Genomic DNA, 21638 nt, shown 5'->3' with positions numbered 1-21638 from the left:
TCCGAGCTCAGCCATCGTCGCCTTCTAACCCGTTACCGAAGGCCATAGGTCTTTGAAGCTCCTGTGATCAGTCCGAAGTGGTTGCAGGGCGAAGTAGGTGCAGCGTGTTGGGCATCAAGCTGTTTAAGTCGGTTATGTGGCCTATCATCTCGATACCTGCGAAACCGGCGAACCAGTTGAGTAAATGGTTGCCTCGCCGCCTCGTTGCCTCGTGGATTCCGCGAATAGCAACATATTTTGGGTCTCGCAGGATCAAGACATATTTCTTCCGTCGGGCTGGGCTCCAGTCTTCTGTCCGTCAAAAGTGAGGCTGAGGCCACCTGCATTAACCGGACGAGGGCGGAAATGGGTGCACCTGACTTCAAAATTCGCGAATCGAGAAATGGTAGTGTGGGTGTTGACCGACTTTCTGTACTGTTTAAGAGAGAAGCAAATATGAGGCCTCGTTGGAGGGGAGGAGTGGACAGCCCCGGTTATCGACGACATGTTTGCCTTGCGAGGCGCCGAGGGCCTCAAATGCAAGGATGACTGAGCTGCGCCCCAGCGGGCCGAGGAGTCGTTGGCGACTGTGTGGCTAGATCCTCCTAGAGGAGAAAAGGACTGATGATAATAAGGCGGACGAAGACATGGACCGGGAGTACGCTGGTGTGGTTCGCCTTGGATGGGTGCGTGTTAGAGAGAGATTGGTCGGCTCTAGATTCCAACCGGTCCCGCGCAACGACCAAGAAATCAACATGCACGTGGTAGATAGGTCAGGTGAATATATCCCATGCGGAGAATGAACTCTGGATATACAGTGATGGTATTGATCTTCATTCGGTAACATCATGGCCGTGCTAGCAAGGAACAGATGTGGACATCACCATGACATGCAGCATCTGAATCCTCGGCATTGTAATCTAGCATGTAATCTAGCGTGTAATCTGGCGTTGATAGACGGCAGCCATCGGCATTTGATCGCGACCGGATCGTCCCGGATCTCGGAGCTGATGCGTCTTTATTTAGTCGCCGGTCCATCCGCGCGCGCTCGACTCGGCGTAGACCTTTCATTCATGGCGGATGCCCACAGGAATCCTCGGAAGCTAAGGATTTCTTCCGTCGCTTCGCCACAGTGCTTCCGCAATTCGTCCACGGTAACACAACCTCACCGCAACATCCGCGTCTCACCCGCAACACAGCCGCAATCCGCGAATGTCAGAGCCAGAGCACTACATCCGCAGCCGAATCGCCAATGCCTGCGATGGCTGCAAGGCTCGAAAGGTCAAGTGCGACGGCAAAGTGCCCTGCAGCTACTGCGCCCGCCGGCAGCGGCCTCACGCATGTCACTATTCGCCGCAGCGCCGTCGACGAAGCGGGCAACCACCGCGATCTCCGCCGCATTCGGACAGGGAGTCGCGCGCCAGGTCGACAAGGAATCCTTCGCCTGCGACGCCGGTGACGGACCTTGCGAGGCCGGCGTCCACTCATGAGAGGATGGATGCGTCGCCAGAGGACGAGACCGAGGTTCCGAGAGAGGCGCGGCTGGTCTGTGACGCCCAGGGCAAGCTGATCTTTGTCGGAGACTGCGCGCCATTGTCCTTTTTTCAGTCTGTACGACAGCTCGTTACACAAAAGGTTGGCCCGAATGCATTTGCACCGCAATCCAGTCGGTACTCGGTGCTGGAAAATGCCCCTGCGCATCAATCGCGTCGCACATCCGGAGACCATCGAGTGCCTGTCGTGTGTCCGGACCACATTCCTCGCGCCGTCTCAACGTACTTGTCGACGTCAACGGGACTGGTGGATTTGTTCGATAGCAGGCTTCTTGGCGATTTGGTGCAGTGGGCGAATCTCAGCCAGAAACCCGACGATGCGACGTCAATTGTCAATTTCCTCGTCCTGGCCATCGGCCGGCAGATGGACGACGAGGAGCTTGCGCAGGACTACTTTGAGTACGCGCGCGACAAGGCATTCTCGAACTTGAGCGGAAACCTCAGTGTCACTGCCGTCCAAGCCTTTACGCTCGTCACCGTCTACATGCTTTGTTCGTGTCAGATCAACGGCGCATTCCTGTTCTTTGGCATCGCCGTCCGGGCCGCCTACGCCATCGGAATCCACAGAACAGAAGTCAATGCCAGGTTCGGACCCGACGTCCATCGGCAAAGGGATCGTCTCTGGAAGAGTTTACGGGTAGTGGACCTGTTCTTGAGTTGTTCCATGGGTCGGCCGCCGGCGACATCCGATGTTGACTGCACTGTGCCGTACCATGCCGAGGACAACGAACTCGATCTTCTCCAGGCGTCGGTCCAGATATTTCTTATCCTTGAGGGGGTTGTGACGGAAATCTATTCAAGGAGAAAGATATCATTGCAATTGACCGAGGGTATTTCACTGCAGCTACGGGATTGGTCGCTGAGATGGCTCAAACCGCTCAAAGATGTCCTCGCAGATCCCGGGACTCATGACCAGGCCCAAGTCAGCGGCGCATGCCAGATTCTATCGACATACTACTACGCAGTGATGCTTGTATCACGGCCTTTTTTGATGTACGAACTGTGCCAGCGCTTGTCAGACACGTCAGAAGCCTCACCCGGTCGGTCCGGAGCATCTGGAAAGTTGAGGTTGGCCGATGCGTGCGTCGATGCTGCAAGTTTGATGGTCGACCCGATCCTGGATCTGATTGAACGAGGAGCCCTCGTCGGCCGAGTTCCTATCTTGGTGTAAGTATTCCGCTCTGCACATGGTTCATGCTGACCTCTTAGATCGTGGCTATTTGCAAGTTCGCTTGTACTCGGCATTGGCCTCCTCGGCGGCTTTGGCCGGATCCTGGAAAAGTACACTCGCATGTCGATCCAAGCTCTCGATCATTGTTCAAAACATGACACCCATGCACGACAGTACTCGCTCATTGCCCAATCGCTTCTGACAACTGCCTTGGAGTCGCTTGAGAAGCGTGAGCTGCAAGAACGGATGCGACGCACCGAAAGCTCAAGCCAGCTGTTTGGTCTAATCCCATGCGACACGTCGACTCCAGCGTCACAAACCACTGCGCCCAGTCCTGCTGCAAATACTAGATCCCGAGACTCGCTTGATCGATCATTCCTGCAGCACAACGGGGTTCAAGCCATGGCATCACCCCGGTTTGGGGATTTGGATTCCGCTTTTCTCGGGATAAGCGAGTCCTTGCTGCAAACACCAGACGCAGGGTACTGGGGAGGGAATATCGGATGGGAGGGGGATACGGGATCGGCTCTGAACTTGTTTGCTTTGCTAGATGCGGGCGGCGGAATTGACCTCGCACACCATCTTTGAGTATCGAGGAGTGTTGAGCCATCCATAACCGATGCCGAGGATGTCATTATCTTTGCAGGCTGGAATCCAATTGTCGGCGCCCGTTGAGCCACACATAACCGATTATCCCAAGATGATATGTCACATCAACCGAGATGCACGATTGGGCGGTGACAATGATGTGATCGCAACGGGGCGGAAGTCGGGGGTTTACATCCGTGCTTCCGCTTCCGTCGTATGTGGTGCGGGTAAGACTAGATAACCCGTCATGGTGTTTAACAGGAATACCCGAAAGTGCATGAGCTCTAGTGGATCGTTCCACTTTTGCAGTTTAGAAGGTATCTGACTTGATTCGTCGTCGGATGCAGTAAATTACAAATGGTAGTAACATGTTGAGTAAGCAAAAGATCTGCCTCAGAAACATCTCTCGTATAAGTGCATTTAATTCACCCAAGTCTAATCCATCCACCTCATTAAGCCAAGCTGGACTCATTCCTCAACTTTCGCGTATTGACACTTGCAAACCAATCCCAAATCCTTCGCAGGGCTTCCTTCATCCGGTCGTATGGGATGGCAGAGAGAAGCAAAACAACCACGACCAACGGGAGTGCTGTAGCGAAGTACACCCAAAAATTCTCATGGCCGGGCGAATATGTATCAGACATGCTAAACAAACTTGCAACCCATGAAAGAGGTACAAAAATTAGTGCAATGTATGTCAGGCGCCTGACATTAATAGCCTCCAGGATTGATCGCCGAGAGTCAAACAATTGTACCATCGACGTCGCCACCATGACGATCTGCTCCAGAGACTGGCTATAGTACTCCAATTGCTGGCGCACATGCTGAATATCGTCCAGTACCATTTCCCAATGCTGCCTGTCGTCTTCCCGCTGCGTCCAGTAGTCGATAAACTTGGCAAGCATTGAGAGCTTGTTTTGGCTCTGTTTGCTCCGACGCCGCCAGCGTTGAAGGTCAACAATGTCGTTGTCGTGTAGTCGGTTCGTCATGTCTTGAAGAGAATATTCGTAGTATTTAAAGTAGCGGCTTATCAGGAGCGTATAGACCGACCATTCGGAGAGTACAATGCGAACTGGGTAGTAGCCAACACCCAAGATGGTTGGTTTCGTGGGGATGAATCCTGGTGGGTAAGTGCGGTAGTAGTGCAGCAGACTGCTGAACATGGAGGTGTTGTCCCATATGTCATTGCTTTTTCCAGCAAAGGATGAGAATGATGAGAAGGATGAAGAAGGGCCAAAATCTTCGAAACCACCATGCAAGGGGTCGACTGGGTAGGTCTTTTTCAGCTCCTTGGACGTGTCAATCGCTGCGTTGATTGGAGGATCGACGAGAAAGAGGCCTATGAGGTTAGAGATGCGAATGAGAGCTGCGAATGAGAGGAGACTCACAAATATATGATTCGTTAATCTGTTTCACAAAAACAGAACAGCATGCTCGAGCAAGAACCAGCTGCTTCCCAGAGAGTGGTGGTAAACGCCGTATATTGCGCTGGATATTTGAGTCGCTTTTCAACGAGTATGCAACCTCTTTAAACCTTTCGGCGCTTCCTAGGCTCATCACCTGTTGATAGTGAAGATGAAGATGTCCTTTTTCGGAAATAAGCGACGGCAAAAGCGCAACTGAAGGCGGGGGAGGCGATTTCTCAATGTCTTTTAGGTCAGTGTTGACATGGTTGGCGAAAAAGATGGGGTCCACGTCGAGCATCTCACCAACAAGACTGATGAGGCGAGGGCTGATGTTTTCGATAAAGACGAGTCTGGTGGTTTGGGATTTGACATTGACCAGCCAGGAAAAGTCGGCTTCTGCAACTGATACAGGCTCGGACGGAGATTGTCCATGGCAATCAATCACGACGGTTGTGCTTGCATTCCGAGGCTCGCTGCCTAAGTGTTCGGCGAGACCAGAGAGGCAAGGATTCAACCGGGTTCGAAGCGCGACAAAGTCTTTGTAGGATGGAGTCATTTGCAGGCCGTTTAGTCTCGTAGTGGTTTGACTGTTGGAGAAGGATGCAATTAATAAAGAATATCCCGCAACTTGAATATTCCATGTTTTCTACTTCTGGGTTGAGGCTGAGTTAGGCGCCGACTGTTTCTGCATGAAACTGGAACTATCATTGGTGGCCTGGTCTGCGGTCATGCAGGTCAGCAGATTCACTCATGTGACCATCACCAAGCCTCGTGCAATTGAAGCCCGAATTTCATTTCTACTCTTTCATGATCACACCACCCAACCGCGTATTGTTGCGCAAATCTCGGCCTTGCGAGACATCATGAGTTGGCAGTCTCTACTTGTAAGAGGCCGTCGTCTCTCAGATACGCCGCTCTGTGCCAAGATCGACTCCGCAATCAACGATGCCCAACCCACTGACTCGCCCATCGACGCGTTCATCAGCATCTGGCCCAAACTCGAAGGGGACTATGCTATGATGGTAGACGCATTGATCAAATACTGCGAGGACCAAATGCATAAGAAAGAAATCAACTGCGACGTCTCCGGCCGACCAAAACGCCTGGATTCTATCCGAAAGTCCGCTGCACGTCGTGAAACGCACCAGAACAAGCGATACTCAAACGTTGGGGAAATTTTCAACACTGTCCATGACCTTGCAGGAATTCGAATCGTGGTGGAAATCCCATCCAGCATCAATACAGTAACCGCATTCCTTCAGGACACCTTCCACAAGGCTGGCGAACCGTCTCACTTCACGTCTGACCGCAAAATCAGTGACACTTGGGCTCCTTGGTTCGGAGCTTATCAGGCAACCAACCATCGCGTCAAAGTGAAACTCGGCACCGCTGATGTTCTTTCTCCCTACCAAGATGTTCTGTTCGAAATCCAGCTCACCACTCTTTCTGAACAGTTATACAACAAAGCTGCACATGATTGGATCTACAAGAAATCACACGGGCCTCTTACTAGCAGGGATGAGATATTGATCGACATGCTGCATGGTGCGGCTCTGATTTACTCACTTGGCATGGTGTACCTTCAAGACGGAGAAAAGTCTGTTGACTCAAAACTCATTGATGGCATGAAAGAGGCCTACTCAAAGGACGACCCAGAGACATTGGTGAAGATGCTACCGGATCACCTGAGATTTGGAGAGCAGAACCAATCGATCAGCGACCAGTTCTCCGGCAAGCCGATTCCATTCGAACTTGTCACAAAAGCCATGGATTCGCCAGCTACCAGAGGGTCTGAATCCAATTTATTGGAATCGATCGTCCAGTACATACAGTAAGTCACCTCCTTCCAAATTCTTCAGGTTCTAACAAAATAGGGAAAATATGCAACCTCCCATACAGCTTCCCACGTTTGAAGACGCACGATTCGATAGCGCCCGGGTCCATGACGCACCGAAGTGCTATGAGGGTACCAGGGCCAGCGCCTTTGACCGCGTCATGGCATGGGTTAACGACGCCGAGGGAGAGACCTTCTTTTGGCTACATAGCCCTGCTGGCACCGGAAAGTCGACATTGGCTCGGAGTCTTGTGACTAAACTGCTGGCCACGAAGCAACTGGCAGCTGGCTATTTCTTCCAACGACAAGATGCGGTTGGAAGTGGTACATCTCTATTCTTCCCAACCATCGCAAGCCAACTCATGAACACTATTCCGGAATTCGACGTCTTCCTTCGAACGTCTTTGAAGGATGCAAAGAACCCAAAACTGGAAAGCAAACCTCTTGAGGATCAATTCAAAATCCTCATCCAGGACCCTCTTTCAGCAATGGATGGACCGAAAACCACAAGAGTCATTATTGTCGATGCCCTGGATGAATGCAATGCTCCAGATCACCTTTACCGCCTTCTCAGTTTGTTTTCACGTCTCAACGATATCGATTCTCTCCGGTTGCGCGTTTTCATCACCAGCAGGCTTGTGTTTTCTATCCAAAAGACTTTCCAAACTCTCAGCAAGGAAATGGTTCCGTACTGTAGTCTTGACCTACATCGAGAATTCCTGGAAGAAACAAACAATGGAATCAAGATTGTCTTGGAGGCCGGGCTCGCAAAAATCAAGGTGGAAAACAACATTAAAACAGACCCTTGGCCGAGTATCGAAGACTTTGGTCAGATATTGAGCCAAGCGACAACTCCCTCACCTCTCTTTATCTATGCCAAAACTCTCCTACGTTTCGTTAATCAAAAAGGGCGGCCACCCAGACGACTTAAGATGTGGCTTGAGAGGCACCACAGTAATGCGACTCAACTGGAGGATTTGTACGCCACGGTTTTTCAGGATTTGGACCGAGACGAAGAAACTGGAAAGTCTGGAGCACTTCTCAGTGCAGAAAAGCAAGTCCTGTTGCATGTCTTGGGCGCCATCGTTCTTGTCGCTATCCCACTTCCCGCCGCAGCATTGGCAGTCCTGCTTGACATTGAGAGGGACGATGTCGATGATCATGTCAAAAGTCTACACGCGGTGCTGCATGTTCCCACTACCGACCAGGCTCCGGTTGAAATCGTTCACAAGTCTTTTGCCGACTTTCTACTCCGAAATCGACAAAACGATGCCAACGCTTTTTGGGTCGACGCCCCAGAAACACATGCAATGCTTGCAAGAGGATGCATCCAGCGCATGTGTAAAGGACTCTGCAAAAATATCTGCAAGCTCGATCACCCTGGGACGTTGAGGGATGCTATCAAACGGGCGACCATCAACCAATCCATACCAGTCGAACTTCGGTATGCTTGCGTCTATTGGGTGCACCATGTGGTTCATAGCAAAGAGCACATCGACAAAATCGACATCTCTTCAATTCTTCACGAGCATTTCCTTCATTGGCTTGAAGCTTTGTGTCTTTTGGGAAAACTTGAAGACGGGATCATAGCGATTCAAGACCTTCTCGGTGTTATTCAGGTACGCAGTCAAGTCGAAAGTAGATGAAGAATGCTAACTCTAGTAGTTCACATCTACAACCAGCCGTCTTGTTGAGTTTTTGAAACACACTGAGCGGTTTGCTCTTGCTCACACACAAATCATTGAACGGGCACCTTTGCAGATATACGGTTCTGCTCTAGTGTTCACTCCAACAGAGAGCATGGTCTACCAAAAATACTGGAAGGATCAAAAGCTGGCATGTATCAAAACCGTAAGCGGGGTTCAAGCTCATTTTGATCCTTGCTTGCAGACTCTGGAGGCTCATGAAAGCGAAATCACTGCCCTTGCTGTTTCTGGCAATACAATAGCGTCGGCGTCGTATGACTTGCAACTCAAACTGTGGGACTCCAGAACCGGTATTCATCGGCAGACATTTGAGTGTACTGGCCATCTTCTAGCCATTGCATTCATGTCGGATGGAAACAAGCTGATATCTATTTCGATTTTTGGGAAAATCCAGATGTGGGACTTGTCGACCGGAAATGTCACCTTCCTCCACGCGAATCCAGTCCACGGCCGTAGAATGGGCTGCGCAGCGTTTTCTCCAGATTGCAGCCTACTAGCTACGGCCACACTGGACATTCCTTACAAGGTGGACTGGTGGAATCTCAAAACGGGGGTGCATTCCCACACAGTCGACTTGGGCCAAATCACCCACATTGCCTATTCACCGGACGGCTCGGTGGTCGCATTATCACGGCTCTATGGAGGATCAACATACCTGCTACATGCAGCGACAGGTATTCTTAAAAACGAATTGAGATTCGATGTATCTGCCTGTGCCGTGGCCTTCTCTCCAGATAGCAGCAAGCTTGTGATGCGGAGGTCCTGTTCCATACAGATATTGGATATAGCCACATGTACTCTGCAGTCCACCATCGAGGACCAAAAAATCCGTGGTTCTCCACTTCAGTCCTCTTGGAATGGAGGTAGGCTTATATTGGCTGATGGTCCAAACCTAATGGTCTGGGACGTGACAACAATTGCCAATCAGCCCACAACCGAGAAGGGACGAATGTGTTATGCCTTATCGCAAGATGCCAAGTATCTTGCATTGGCTTTGACCAATGATGAGATATCTCTTCAAAACCCAATGACCGGTGCTCAATATTGGTCGGCAAAGATAGCCTTAGTGGATAAGATAGCCTTTTCACCGAACGGGAAGATACTTGCGACAACCTCAATATTTAATAGCATAAGTCTCCTTGACACAGAAACAAGTGCTGTAAAATATCAATTCGAACTCAACCGACTCGATCCCCACTGGAACCATCGAACAAGCACAATAGCCATCTCGCCAAATGGAAAGACACTCGCAGCAGCCACAGTTCGCGGGTCGGTCAAACTCTGGAATTTAGGAACTGGCGCTCACATTAGAACATTTCGTCGCACGGATTTTAGAAGAACCATGGTTTTCTCAGACGACGGACAGCACCTCCTCATGGATGATAAGCCAATGGCTATATATCCGGACTCGGGTGATGATCCGAAGCCGCGAGATCGCCAGATATTGGTCAGTGGATGTTGGATAACTCGAGATGGAAAAGCATTTCTTTGGCTCCCAGAAGAATACAGGCCCGAGTGCGAGGCGAGTGATGGCAGTCGCCTTGTTTTGGTAGTAAATGATCATGGGCGAGCTATTTGCTTTGATTTTGACCTACCATTGTTAGATTCGTCCCCGATCTAGAATTCATAGCAGAATGTGATTTGATACCTTGATTATATCGCTTGATCCAACGTTCATAAGCTTTATCGTACATATGCCACGGGTGCAAATCCCAACCCTGGAGTCAGAATGTCGTTTTCACAATGACAAGATTGAACATCAATATTCCTTCGTCTCTCCCTACTACCACAGACGTCCAATTGTAACAATAAATTTCTTTCATTATAGTAGCTTGCTCATCTATCAATGTCCTTTTCACATATTCGACCTCAAAGCCCAAGAGCCCCCCTCAAGACCTGCATAAATTTCCACACATCCTCAAATCGCGTATACAGTGGGACCGGAGCGACTCGGATCACTCCCGGCTTCCGCTTATCACACAACACACCGTTTTCTTCCAACGCCTGGCTGACGTTTTCCAAAAGACCATCCTTTAGCATGACGCTCAATTGAGTTCCTCTTTGTGCGGGATCCCTAGGAGTGAGGATCTGGAAAAGAGTGTCGTCGTTAGAGTCTGCCAGAATCTGGTCAAGCAGAAGCTCAGCGTAGGCCGTCAAGACCAAAGCCTTGGATCGTAGATCGTGCATGCTAGTCTTGCCAAACACTGAAAGCGCACCGGAAAGACTAGCCAGGTCAATTGCTGAAGGGTTGGACACCTGGAAACCACCAGCGCCAACTGTAGGGAGGAACTTGTTGTCCATGTTGAAGCGCACGCTCTTATCGCCGCCGTACCAGCCCATGAGACGAGGGCGGTAAACAGGCTTGCCAGCGCTGTCAAACTCGACCTTGCCGTGCTTCTCGTGGACGAAAGCTCCGGCGATGGATCCTGCACCGCCGTTGATGTACTTGTACGTGCACCAGCATGCAAAGTCAACGTCCCAGTCGTGCAGCTTCAGCTCCACGTTGCCGGCAGCGTGGGCAAGATCCCAACCCACGACAATTCCCTTTGCTTTGGCGTATGCAGTGATGCGGGGAATGTCAAAGAGCTGGCCGGTGTAGTATTGGATGCCAGGCAACAAGAGCAGAGCCGTCTCCTCGGCATGCTCGTCAATCGTCGCCAGAATCTTCTCGGTCGGGATCAAAGAATCCTCGTTGGGCTGGATCTTGACCATGCTCTTCTCAGGGTCAAGCCCGTGCATCACTATTTGACTCTCAATGGCGTAGTGATCACTCGGGAATGGCTTCCACTCCAGGATAATCTTGTGACGCTTCTCAGTCGGCTTGTAGAAGCTTGCCATCATCATGTGCAGGTTGACAGTCAATGTGTTCATGATGACAATCTCACTGGCAGAAGCACCGACAATGTCGGTTGACTTGATGGCGCAGTCTTCCGCGAGGTCTTGCCATTGTGTGAGGGGGGAGTTTTCAAGTGAGGTAAAGTGTCCGTTGACGCCGATGGACGCCCAGGTCTCAAGCTGAGCATTGAGATATGTGCGAATGGCCTTGGGCTGAGCACCAAGAGAATTGCCGACAAAGTAAATACCCTCATCAGAGTCAGATTTGTGGCCGTTGGTGCCATTGCTCGCACCGTTGGTACCGTTGTGCTTGGCTCCTAGTCGGTTAGTCTGAGAACCCAGACAGTAAACCGGAAACATACCAGGGATAGACCCATCAAGTGCCTTTTTCTTGAGAGATGACTTGGTGGGCAGGATAAACTCGTCTCGGAGGTGGCTCAGCTTATCCTGGGCATCAAGGCCCTGAGCAAAAGTAAGCGAGTTGGCATCGTGAGGGAACTTGGGAGCCTCCCCATTGCGCAAGCGTTGGACAAAAGTAGACAATTCCATGGTGATTCGTTGGATTGAACGAGAAGTGATGTCTGGAATCGTACGACTAGCTCAAGCCGGGCCTGCGAAACCACTTTATGGACGTCAACCACGACAATGCCGAGAGATTGTGTTCCGTACGGAAGTTCGGATGTGGCACTTCCGCGATCCGACATCCGCGCCCAACCGATATTACGAGATCCTTTGCCCCTTTGAAGAAATCGAGCCTTTCTGATTGGTTCGCCATCGCTTCGCCATCGCAAACGATGGTCATTCTTTCAACATCGTACGTCACCTGCTCCGGAGACCCGCACGGAGCTCGGAAGCGGCTGTAAAGGAACGGAAGAACACCACAGGATGCGTATGAATGAAGTATTTTATTAGACTGCTATGCTCAATCAATTCTACTCATCTCATCACCGCACTCTTCCACTTGAACTAAAAATGTCTCCCCACGCTACTCTACAACGGATCAACCCAACTGCTGAACTGAAGAAGTTCTCCGTCAGCCGCAATGCATTCCTTCCAGAGGACAGCCCTTTGAAACACCTCCCGAATGCGTACTACGAGCCCTGGGAGTTGATTGCTCACAACCTACCGAGTCTTGTCAAGGCTGGTGAGACTGGAATCAGAAGAGCAGTCGCACAACTTCCTATCCTATCCACCGATCGCCTACAATCCGAACCAGAGTGGCGAAGAGCCTATATGATATTGGCCTTTATGACGCACGCATATGTTTGGGGTGGAGAGAAACCAGAACAGGTAAGCTTCCGTCTCCAGCATCTGAGCATACTCTAATCATGTAGATCCTCCCTCCTCAAATCACAGTACCCTTCCTCAAGGTTTCCAAACACCTCGAACTCCCTCCCGTCTTGACATACGCCGCCGCCAACCTGTGGAACTTTTCCTGCACGGGCGACGACTTTTCAGAACTCTCCGACCTCGATACTCTTGTTTCCTTTACCGGAACAAAGTCGGAAGCATGGTTCCTGCTCATCAGCGTGGCCATGGAGGCGAGGGCCGGTGCTGTCATTCCCCCCATGATGGCTGCGCTCGATGCGGTCAAGACGAGAGATTACAACGTCATCACCTCGGCTCTGAATGGTCTTCGGACATGTATCGATGGAGTGGGCTTGTTGCTGGAGAGAATGTACGAGCACAACGAGCCTTCTGTCTTTTACAACCAGATCCGGCCGTTCCTGGCTGGAAGCAAAAACATGGAGGCTGCCGGTCTACCCAAGGGAGTGTTTTACGACGAGGGCGAGGGCAAGGGACAGTGGATGCAGCTCCGAGGTGGAAGCAACGGGCAGAGCTCTCTGATTCAATTCTTCGACATTGTCCTTGGAATCGAGCACTCCACCACCGGCAACAACACGCCTGAAAAGGGAATGCCCAGCTACCACCAATTGGTCCGAGATTACATGCCCGGTCCTCACGCGCGCTTCTTGGTGCACATGTCCCGAATGGGAAGCATCCGCGAGCTGGCAAATCTGCCTGCCGTCTCCGAGGAGCACCAGCGCTTGCAGGTGGCATACAAGGCGGCGACCGAGGCGTTGACCATCTTCAGAACAAAGCACATTGGCATCGTCACTCGGTACATTATTCTGCCGTCGAAGCAAGCCGCCATGGGAAGCCGCCAGAACCTCGCCAGCTCCTCATCAAAGGACGGAGCGGAATTGAAGGGTACTGGAGGAACCACATTGGTTCCGTTTCTAAAACAGTCGAGAGATGAGACTGCAGATGCAGGAAAGCTGAAGAATTAGTGATCATTAGACAATGCATAGTGAATTAGCGGCCAGTTATACATGAATAGAACTCTGAGCATCCTTGGCTCACTATAAAGACCCCAGACTCATTCCTCATGCTCCAACCCAGCATCCTTGGCTTTCTTGTCTGCAAGCTCGCACAGAGCCTTAAACTCAGGCCCACTCACCTTGCTCACACTCAGCCTCGACTGCTTCAGCATCTGCATATTCTCCAGCGGCCCTCCCGGCTTGCCCAGCTCGCGGAGTTCCTTGAGGCCGATTTTGACGGCAAACTTCTTGCGGAACTCGACGTGCACGAGATCCCACTTGGGCTTTTCCTTGGTGGACGAGGGGTCGTAGTACGGTGTCCCGGGTTGGCGTGCGGTTCCTGGCTGGTGAGCATGTACACAGGGTATAGAGGAGAAAGGCTTACGGTCTTCGGAAAACTCCTTGACAATCTCCATGATGCCAACAATGGCTGGTTCTTTGCAGTTTGAGTGGTAGAAGAAGGCCTTGTCGCCGGCATTCATGTTGCGCATATTATTCCGGGCTACACTGTCAGTTGGGAGCTCAAGGAAGTGAGAACCTCGAGGAAGTTGAGAAGCTCAAGGATCAATCCACATACCTGGGTAAGCTCTGATTCCTGTGGATGTGAGTAGGTGAATTGAGAGTATGAGTGTGATGGTGACTTACCATCCCAGCCTTCGGGCTTTTCCTTGGCGCGCAGGTCGTCAATTGAGAAGCGCACGTCGATGCCATTCTCCATGCGCGTCTCTGGTTCGGCCTTCATGAGCCAGTACCATTCGCCGTCGTGTTTGGGAGCGTTGGGATTGCGGGTGGGGATGGAATCGACATCCGGTGTCTCCGAGGATTCCTTCGCGTTGGGCTTGTCGGTCTGGTCCTTTTTGATGGCCTTGTCGACTTTCTCAGTCTTGGGTGTCTTTTCAGATGCCTTTTTGGGGTTCGGCTTGGTCTTGGGTTTCTTGGCTGGTTTCTTCTCGCTCTTGACTGGCTTCGGTTCTGGCTTTACGTCCTCTTCCTTGACGGTCTGTTGAAGCTTGGTGGGCTGGGCCTGGCTGCGAGTCGCTGAACGAAGGGAGCGCCTTTTGGGAACAGGCTCTTCGGCGACAGCGCCTCCAGACGGGGCGTTTCTCTTACGGGGTGGCATTGCGATAGTTGTTGATGCGTGGAGTTGGCGACAGCGTGTCGGATGCGCTGCGATGCGCTGGATGCGCTGGATGCGACAGGCAATTTCTTGCGACGCGACCGTGTTTCTCAGCCACACCTCAGCCACACTTGCGATCTGGTGTACCACGGAATCGAATCGTCCCAGCTCATGTCGTTGATCAATTTAGTTCCTAATCCTAAATGGCCTAAGTTATCGCCTGGTAACTTAGGTCTCATAATACCCAATTCGGTCGTGCTGTGATTCAATTGCTCTCGTATACCGGAACACCCAGATGACCAGATCCACTCCATAATACCATCGCATCACTCTAGCTGAGATCACACTCTAGCCAAGATCAAAGATTCCAACAACTCAACAATGGAAACCAACTCGTCCAACTGCCCACACTGTGTGAGAAGGACGGCTTGATGTTTGCGAATCATTCCCTCGGTGTAGTTGCCGGATTCCTCTCCATCCACACCCAATTGATCCTGGAGCTCCTCGAGATGCCCAGACACATCATGAATGACGTCCGGATCAAGAGCGACAAACTCATGATACGGAATGACCTTTTGGGATTCCTCGGTCAATTCGGATTCAATCCACTCCGAGGCGTTGTTTGTGAGAATGGTTGAGATGCCCTCGATAAGGCCGTCCAAGCGTTTGATGACAGCAGGAGCTTCGAGGATCGGCGGTTGAGTGGCAGTGTTGTAAAGCGTGCTCAAGAAAACAGAGCTCCTCCGGACCTGGTCCTTGAGTTGGTAAAGCTCACGTCGAATTCGGGTAACGTCTGGGTGTGGGAGGTCTCGTCGGGGGCGTGTCTCACGATCGACGTCTTTGAGTGGCATGCTCATCCATCGTGTCTGAGACTCGTCAAAGTCGCTACGTGTTGGTTAGAATCGAACCAAGTAACCAGGGAGCGACGGGAACTTACGCTTTAAAAATGGGCATAAAGTCCTCCATGGTGATGAGTGAATCCTCCAAAGCCTCTGCGCAACCTGCCAAGGCGACATTGACCTGCAGCGGGATGGCCTTGGCGGTCAAGCGATCGGGCTGGCCAGGCTTGTGTTGGATTTGTATTCGATTCATCTCGGTCTGGGCATTGAGCAATTGCATGTGAAGGGTGTTTATCCACTCGAGCAAGCTAGCGTTGAGCGGCATCTCGCCAGCGGCCATGCCAGAGCCCTTGGCCTCCCAGCGCTTGGCATACGTTTCGAGGATGGGCTTGAGGTCCTTGGCATGCGTCGCAAGGTCATCGCAGGCAGACTTGAGAAACGACAGAGTCGAAATGCGCGATGCGCCGAGAGCGATGGCTTTTGCGGTGGTGGCGTCGAGGGACTCGATGACGGCGCACAGCGACTTGTAGTAGAAGCTAGGGTCGTTGGCGTTCTTGGCGGCATTCTCCTTGTCAAAGCTGGGAGACGGAGCGACGTCGATGGACTCGATGGCTGCGCACAGCGACTTGTAGAAGCCGGGATCGTTGGCATTCTTGCAAGCATCCTCCTTGTCGAGGGGGGGAGGCTCAAGGCGGGGAGGCTCAAGGCGGGGAGGCTCGACGTCGGGAGACTCTGCATCATCGGCGCTGTACAGGTCTGGCTCTAGTGCGTCGGGGCGTCTGACGTGATGATGCGGCGCTAATGAGGCCTGTTGGACGGGGATTGCGATGGGCGCTGGAGCTGGCGCTGGACGAAGAGGGAGGGTTTCGAAGCGGGAGACAGTGTCTTGAGGACGGCGAGGTGGAGAAGACGGCTGAACTGGAGATTTCGGCGGGGAAGCATCGTCGTCAGCCTCATCGTCGGTCGTCGGGAGCGAGTCGAGCGACACAACCGACGCCGCACTGTCGACCTCGAGCCAGTCGTCGGCGATGCGAGGTTCAGCGTGGGCAGTCTGTGCAGCCATGGCAGCAATCTGGTGATGGAGAAGCCAAGTTGCAGCAAGTTGCAGCGGATTTTGACTCACCACCAGAAGTTACTCGCCGTCTCGTCCGCCTCTGCGTCTGCCTTGCTTCACCTCTGCCTCGTCAGCCACATCCAGGCAGCAGTCAGCAGGCTGCTGATGCCATGACCTGGACGGCCATTTTGATTAGGTCAGCGGATGCCGCGGCAGTGCCACGGGTGGCTTGACGCTTGTGTGCGCATGCGGCTCGTCGTCATGATGAGCTTGATTGATTCGCGCTGGTTCGCAAACAGGTTTGGTCACTGGTGTTTGGCTAGCGGAGGGAAGTGTAGGGTAGGTATTGTGTATTTACGAGTACGGATATCAAGACACCGCTACGGGTTGCATAGCTAGGCGACTGTTGGGTCGTTAGAGGAGATGGGAAGGGTTCTGGGGGGCCTTCAGAGTGTTCGGGGAGCGCTCCGAAAGCGACCAGGGAGGTTCCACGGAAAAAAAGCGCGTTTATCAATCTAATTGTTTCACCTCTGACAACCAGGGATGTGCATCGGCGAACTATAAGCTTTCCGCCTCATCCCATTCATCCCTCGGGACTTGCCGATGGCTTTTCTCATGCGTTTCAGCGTGACAATCTCCCGTCAGTGGATGCACGTCATGCACTTTCATCCCGTATCGTGAATGATCTACGATCCTCTGTTATTGAGTGTGTCCTAATGCAAGCCGTCTTACCGTCCAGATCATTCACGAGGCTGAAAACTTTAATACCTTGTACTTGGGAAATCAGATCAATACAATCTACGCCTAGTGATGGAGTTGAAGAAATACCAGACTGAACTTCACCACACCGCATCCAACCATGGATACCCCTCCCACGCGCAGTGGTAAACCCCTTAATACGGAATAATCGAAGCACACAGATATAGGAGAGACACAAGAACCACAAAAAAACAAGGGATGCGATAACCCTTTCGTGGACAATTTCTGTCCGCCGCATCCCACTCCGATGCCGATGATGACTGATAATTGATTAGCCACCCGCGCGCGGCTATGACATGGATCATCGGCTCAATGCCGATTTCAGGGTCCACGCCATCCTATTCCGGCGTAGGGCGAAATGAGGTCCTGTTTCTCTTTCCTGGAGTAAACAAGATCTTCTCCAAAAGTCCCTTAGCTCAAAGTTTACATCGTTCTACGGCGTGGAATCCCACAGCCAAGACCGAGCCTCAGCCCCGCTAATTACGTTTACATGAGACAGAACCCATCGTGCGAGATGCTTTGTGAAATGCAACGTCTGAGATGCAACGTCTGTCCTTGGATGTCCTTCCGAAGAGGTTCCGAGTATCCACATTAGGAAACTGCACCGCCTTGTGAATGCTTTGTAACTATGGCGATATCGCTCGTCGAAAGATATATATATCAACTAGGTGCCCTTGATAATGTTCTATACCTCTTCAGCTCAGTTTAGCATCTATTCAATCTACTTGCTTCTCTTAACCCAGCAACATGTTGCGCAGTCTCACCGCTACCGCCCTCCTGGCAGGCCATGTGCTTGGCTTTGACCAAATCCTTGGTTTCAACGCCGCTGTCGAGTACGAGACCCGATCTCTTGACGAGATTTACCAGGCTGCTCTGAAGGAGGGCGATGTTGTCACTCTTTGGCATGGCGGAGACGAGCCCAACCAGCGAGCCTCTCTCAAGACGGCCTTTGAGAAAAAGTTCCCTGGCATCACCCTCAACGTCACCGTCGACCTTTCCAAGTACCACGACGCTCGCTTGGATGAGCAGCTCGCCGCTGGAAAGGACAGCGTGCAGGTCGACAGCATCATCCTGCAGACTCTCCACGACTACCCCCGCTGGGCCCAAGAGGGTGCTCTCCTGAACTACGCCCCCAACGGCTTCGAGCAGATTGAGCACTCCTTCAAGGACGACACCGCTGCGTGGTACGGAGTCTACGTCCTCTCCTGGTCCGGAGCCTGGAACACCGACAAGCTCCCTGGCATCGAGGCGCCCGTCGAGTGGGAGGACTGGCTGCGCCCCGAGTTCAAGAACAAGCTTGTCTTGACCTACCCCAACGACGACGACGCGGTCCTCTGGGCCTTTTACCTCGTGTAAGTTCACCCCTCGCGTAATTGAATCATCTGACCGTAGTAGCATGCGACAATATGGTGTTTCTTGGTTCGACAAGCTCGTCGCCCAGAAGCCCCGTTGGGTCCGCGGCACTGCGACTCCCGGTACTCTCACCCGCCAGCAGAACAGCACTTCCGCTGCCTATTTCGCTGCCGGCGGTGGCTTCACTGGCTCTGGCTCCATGAACTTCTCGCACCCTACCAAGGGCAAGTACGTGACATGGCCCCAGACCGCCGCCATTCTGAAGGACGCCCCCCACCCCGAGGGAGCCAAGCTTCTCCACAACTACCTCCTCAGCACCGACTTCCAGAAGACCTCGGGCTTGTGGTCCGTCCGTCACGATGTCCCTGCGCCTGCCGGCTTTCCCAGCCTGTGGAACGAGACTGCTACCAACCCTGCCGAGTTTGCTAGGTTCATGGGTGATCGTGTCCTTGTTGAGCGCCTCAAGTTGTTTTTCGAGAGTCGCCTTGGAACGGCTCAGGGATTGAGCCCTCTTATTGATGGTATTTAGAGTTGATGTATATAAAATTGGTGGCTCATCACCTAGGGGCAGCCCAGCAGCTTGCAGTTGTTAGAGTAGGGTTATCCGGACTTTAGATTGTACATATTCGCTTGTTATATATTCGGCTTTACACAATATCATTAGATTAAAACATTTGCAAAAATGATGATATTGAAAGGTCTAGAAATGCTCCAGCTATTAAAACAGGTACTATTGCTGACAGCGACCTGCATTTCTGTCATGTCCTAATCCACATGGCACAAAACCGGCAGATCAATAATCCAGGGGAAGAGATAGGCATCCAATTGATTTGCGACGAATTGAAGTAGCGGATGCTTGTCACAGCATCGCGACAGCTGCGCCAAGGTAGACAAGAGACAGAATCCTAGTGATGTCAACCAACACCCGATGAGCAACAAATCTACAGGATTACTTAACTAATCGGCTTGTAGATTTAACACGCCATTGGGATTTACCATGCTGGGATTTACCATGCTGGGATTTAACATGCGGGATGCACCGAAATTGCAGGCCCACCCGAAGCTGACTGATTGCAGCGCCCCTGCATTCTCCAGGTTTCGTGTCGTCGGAACCAACAGGCAAGATTTCGTGGACGGACGGGCGTTTTGTTTCCAAGGTGACTGTGTTTAAACAGGCTGGAAATGCTACGACGATTCACTGCCACCTCACTTTACGTTCAGAACTGACCCATTGCAGGTTCTTTTGGTGGGTATTGCAAGGTTGTCTAACTGCTTGTTTTGGAATTCTCCAGACGTTCTCCCCAAGCACAAGCGGCTTTTCCTCGAGCTCTGCCACGTGAGGAGCTGTGGCTTAAGAAAGAAGAGTTCTGGTCACGTACGGGTTTGGGACCCACAATGGTTGTTATCTGAAATTGGAGCTCAGAGTGCACGTTACATGGCATCTCACTTCCATGGACCGACAGTGATTGAGAACAATGAATTTGATAGCACAATACATGATTAATAAACCCCCGAGTCCATTGATCTATCACCCATCTAAATGCTACAGCGGCGTAACTGGCCGATCATCGACGCACCATCGTCGCGGGTTATCTCAAAATCCGACTCAAATCCAGGCTCCTCCTCTGGGACCTGTCAGTGTAGGGGGTGACTTTCCGGATCCTTTTTGAAGACCACTATTGTCTGAATGGTTACCCAGTCCTTAGTAGAGGGGTCCACGGGCAACTTGCTGCGGTCCCTGTGAGCGTCCAATTCTGCTTGCAGCTTGGTGATCTCTGCTCGCTTCTCCAGGGCGAAGGCTGGGGACCAGGGGAACGCCTGGGGAATGGGCGGGCTCTCCTTGCCCTTGATGTAGTCCTCGAAGACAAGGAACCAAGGTCTCCCACTGAAAGGAGGCATGTTGGCACGACTGTATAGTAGATCGCTGACAACTTCGCGCGCATTGGTGTGGAAACCGCAGTTGTTGGCCCCATGGCTCAACGTGTTACAGCGGGGGCAGCCTTCCATCATTCCCCTGTCATCGCATTGGAAATACCAGGCGAGGGTGTGGGTTCTGGAGCCACATCCAGCATACTTGGGCCTCGAGGGTGCAGTCTGCGGCACCTCTTGAGCCTGTTGCACCTCCTTTGTAGGCGCTTTGCGAGTAGTGAAGAGATCACGAGGCACACGCCTCGAGGAGGCAATCGATCCCTTCTTGGCGGTGGTTTCCAGGCTCGCAACTGTCATTCCCTGACGTCGGCACTCGGCAAAGCGCGTCGGGTCGATATTCATATCATCGACGGCGCTGGTTGGACCAAACAGGAGCGGGTTTCCTGTTTCGACAGTCTGCGCGCCTCTGGATACTTGATTGCCAGCAGATCGGCTCAGGGAGAAACTTCTGTCGCGGGGGCCGAGAGGAACACTGTTGGCGTCGGAAACGATTTCGGTCTGGTCGTTGTCTCGGTTCTGGGCCTGTTGCTGGGCCTGGTGCGGGCATCATTCTGGACGAAACCCTGGGCGAAGTCTTGTCTGGAATCTCGACCTCGGTGCTGGCTTCGGGACTGGCCGTTGATTCGGCCATACAGCCCACGTCGGTTGTTTGGGCGGTTTCTCTGCCGAGACATCTTGTAGACGAGTACGAGGTGTGTGGTGTGGTGTGTGCTGGCTTGTATTGGTGATTGTAGTGGTTGTGGTTGTGATAGTGATCCTCGTAATGTTGTTATAGGTGAAGTGGTGATGTAAAGGAAGAGACTTTTTCACGAAAAATGGCAACGCGCAACCTGCGAACTCAACGCCTTGTTTGCTTTTACTGGTCGGCTGCACTGGAATTACTGGATGGATGGGTCTTTATTCCCAAGGTGCCTGCACTTAACTGGCTGTGCCACTGATAACAACTGGTAATCTCACGATGATTCACTGACACCTCACTCACTTTTAGATCACTGTGCACTATGAACCTGAGAGTTGTTGTGAACTTGTTTTATTACAATATTTAATATATTTTACTAGTAATTAGGCTATTTATAACAGTTATGTCTTCTAGTTTGCTATAGATATAGTCTAGGGTAGGCAGAAGGCGGGCTACTATTGGATAAACTGTAGGTTTATATTAGCAGAGCGGTTAGGGCGTTACTTATAGAGTAA

General features: G+C 51.9%; 9 protein-coding genes across 9 annotated transcripts; 4 read left to right on the top strand and 5 right to left on the bottom strand.

Annotated features, from left to right (window-relative positions):
• The first annotated feature begins 1066 nt into the window (after window positions 1-1066).
• Window positions 1067-3672, top strand: BGZ61DRAFT_442369 (uncharacterized protein). Its single transcript, XM_046244723.1, has 2 exons — window positions 1067-2699; window positions 2742-3672. The coding sequence occupies exons 1-2, from the start codon at window positions 1192-1194 to the stop codon at window positions 3289-3291; spliced, it is 2058 nt and encodes a 685-aa protein (XP_046109103.1). The 5' UTR covers window positions 1067-1191; the 3' UTR covers window positions 3292-3672.
• On the bottom strand, window positions 3656-5253 carry BGZ61DRAFT_559911 (uncharacterized protein; the record flags this gene model as incomplete). The annotated part of the gene is made up of 2 exons (XM_046255781.1): window positions 3656-4630; window positions 4680-5253. 2 exons carry the CDS (start codon window positions 5251-5253, stop codon window positions 3744-3746), a joined length of 1461 nt encoding a protein of 486 aa, XP_046109102.1. The 3' UTR covers window positions 3656-3743.
• A 262-nt stretch (window positions 5254-5515) lies between these two features.
• BGZ61DRAFT_513806 (uncharacterized protein) lies at window positions 5516-9858 on the top strand (the record flags this gene model as incomplete). The annotated part of the gene is made up of 4 exons (XM_046252188.1): window positions 5516-6528; window positions 6671-8150; window positions 8197-8382; window positions 8422-9858. The coding sequence occupies exons 1-4, from the start codon at window positions 5561-5563 to the stop codon at window positions 9856-9858; spliced, it is 4071 nt and encodes a 1356-aa protein (XP_046109101.1). The 5' UTR covers window positions 5516-5560.
• Window positions 9859-10039: 181 nt separating this feature from the next.
• Window positions 10040-11688, bottom strand: BGZ61DRAFT_442362 (pyridoxal phosphate-dependent transferase). The gene is made up of 2 exons (XM_046244722.1): window positions 11435-11688; window positions 10040-11389 (listed from the first exon to the last, which is right to left on the bottom strand). Exons 1-2 carry the CDS (start codon window positions 11619-11621, stop codon window positions 10107-10109), a joined length of 1470 nt encoding a protein of 489 aa, XP_046109100.1. The 5' UTR covers window positions 11622-11688; the 3' UTR covers window positions 10040-10106.
• Window positions 11689-12032: 344 nt separating this feature from the next.
• On the top strand, window positions 12033-13634 carry BGZ61DRAFT_559899 (Indoleamine 2,3-dioxygenase). Its single transcript, XM_046255780.1, has 2 exons — window positions 12033-12362; window positions 12407-13634. Exons 1-2 carry the CDS (start codon window positions 12045-12047, stop codon window positions 13361-13363), a joined length of 1275 nt encoding a protein of 424 aa, XP_046109099.1. The 5' UTR covers window positions 12033-12044; the 3' UTR covers window positions 13364-13634.
• BGZ61DRAFT_123272 (AT DNA binding protein) lies at window positions 13408-14652 on the bottom strand. Its single transcript, XM_046237054.1, has 4 exons — window positions 14039-14652; window positions 13971-13988; window positions 13779-13895; window positions 13408-13733 (listed from the first exon to the last, which is right to left on the bottom strand). Exons 1-4 carry the CDS (start codon window positions 14511-14513, stop codon window positions 13453-13455), a joined length of 891 nt encoding a protein of 296 aa, XP_046109098.1. The 5' UTR covers window positions 14514-14652; the 3' UTR covers window positions 13408-13452.
• A 199-nt stretch (window positions 14653-14851) lies between these two features.
• Window positions 14852-16412, bottom strand: BGZ61DRAFT_527664 (uncharacterized protein; the record flags this gene model as incomplete). Its single annotated transcript, XM_046253144.1, has 2 exons — window positions 14852-15395; window positions 15448-16412. The coding sequence occupies 2 exons, from the start codon at window positions 16410-16412 to the stop codon at window positions 14852-14854; spliced, it is 1509 nt and encodes a 502-aa protein (XP_046109097.1).
• A 1411-nt stretch (window positions 16413-17823) lies between these two features.
• On the top strand, window positions 17824-19168 carry BGZ61DRAFT_584335 (uncharacterized protein). Its single transcript, XM_046256358.1, has 2 exons — window positions 17824-18514; window positions 18558-19168. Exons 1-2 carry the CDS (start codon window positions 17910-17912, stop codon window positions 19042-19044), a joined length of 1092 nt encoding a protein of 363 aa, XP_046109096.1. The 5' UTR covers window positions 17824-17909; the 3' UTR covers window positions 19045-19168.
• Window positions 19169-20150: 982 nt separating this feature from the next.
• BGZ61DRAFT_473048 (uncharacterized protein) lies at window positions 20151-21118 on the bottom strand (the record flags this gene model as incomplete). The annotated part of the gene is made up of 2 exons (XM_046248411.1): window positions 20151-20916; window positions 21078-21118. The coding sequence occupies 2 exons, from the start codon at window positions 21116-21118 to the stop codon at window positions 20151-20153; spliced, it is 807 nt and encodes a 268-aa protein (XP_046109095.1).
• Between the last annotated feature and the right edge of the window lie 520 nt (window positions 21119-21638).

Source organism: Ilyonectria robusta (genome assembly GCF_021365365.1).
Source record: "Ilyonectria robusta strain PMI_751 chromosome Unknown BGZ61scaffold_3, whole genome shotgun sequence".
NCBI classification, from domain to species: domain Eukaryota; kingdom Fungi; phylum Ascomycota; class Sordariomycetes; order Hypocreales; family Nectriaceae; genus Ilyonectria; species Ilyonectria robusta.
Note: the sequence above shows the minus strand (reverse complement) of the source record. Positions and strands in the feature narration are given on the sequence as shown.

Coding starts and splice junctions, on each gene's coding strand:
- BGZ61DRAFT_442369 (XM_046244723.1), top strand. CDS start 1,192: ATGTCAGAGCCAGAGCACTACATCCGCAGCCGAATCGCCAATGCCTGC. Junction 2,700..2,741: donor GGCCGAGTTCCTATCTTGGT/GTAAGTATTCCG, acceptor CTGACCTCTTAG/ATCGTGGCTATTTGCAAGTT.
- BGZ61DRAFT_442362 (XM_046244722.1), bottom strand. CDS start 11,621: ATGGAATTGTCTACTTTTGTCCAACGCTTGCGCAATGGGGAGGCTCCC. Junction 11,390..11,434: donor ACTTGATGGGTCTATCCCTG/GTATGTTTCCGG, acceptor CTAACCGACTAG/GAGCCAAGCACAACGGTACC.
- BGZ61DRAFT_559899 (XM_046255780.1), top strand. CDS start 12,045: ATGTCTCCCCACGCTACTCTACAACGGATCAACCCAACTGCTGAACTG. Junction 12,363..12,406: donor GTGGAGAGAAACCAGAACAG/GTAAGCTTCCGT, acceptor CTAATCATGTAG/ATCCTCCCTCCTCAAATCAC.
- BGZ61DRAFT_123272 (XM_046237054.1), bottom strand. CDS start 14,513: ATGCCACCCCGTAAGAGAAACGCCCCGTCTGGAGGCGCTGTCGCCGAA. Junction 13,734..13,778: donor CAAGGAGTTTTCCGAAGACC/GTAAGCCTTTCT, acceptor CTCACCAGCCAG/GAACCGCACGCCAACCCGGG.
- BGZ61DRAFT_584335 (XM_046256358.1), top strand. CDS start 17,910: ATGTTGCGCAGTCTCACCGCTACCGCCCTCCTGGCAGGCCATGTGCTT. Junction 18,515..18,557: donor CTCTGGGCCTTTTACCTCGT/GTAAGTTCACCC, acceptor TGACCGTAGTAG/CATGCGACAATATGGTGTTT.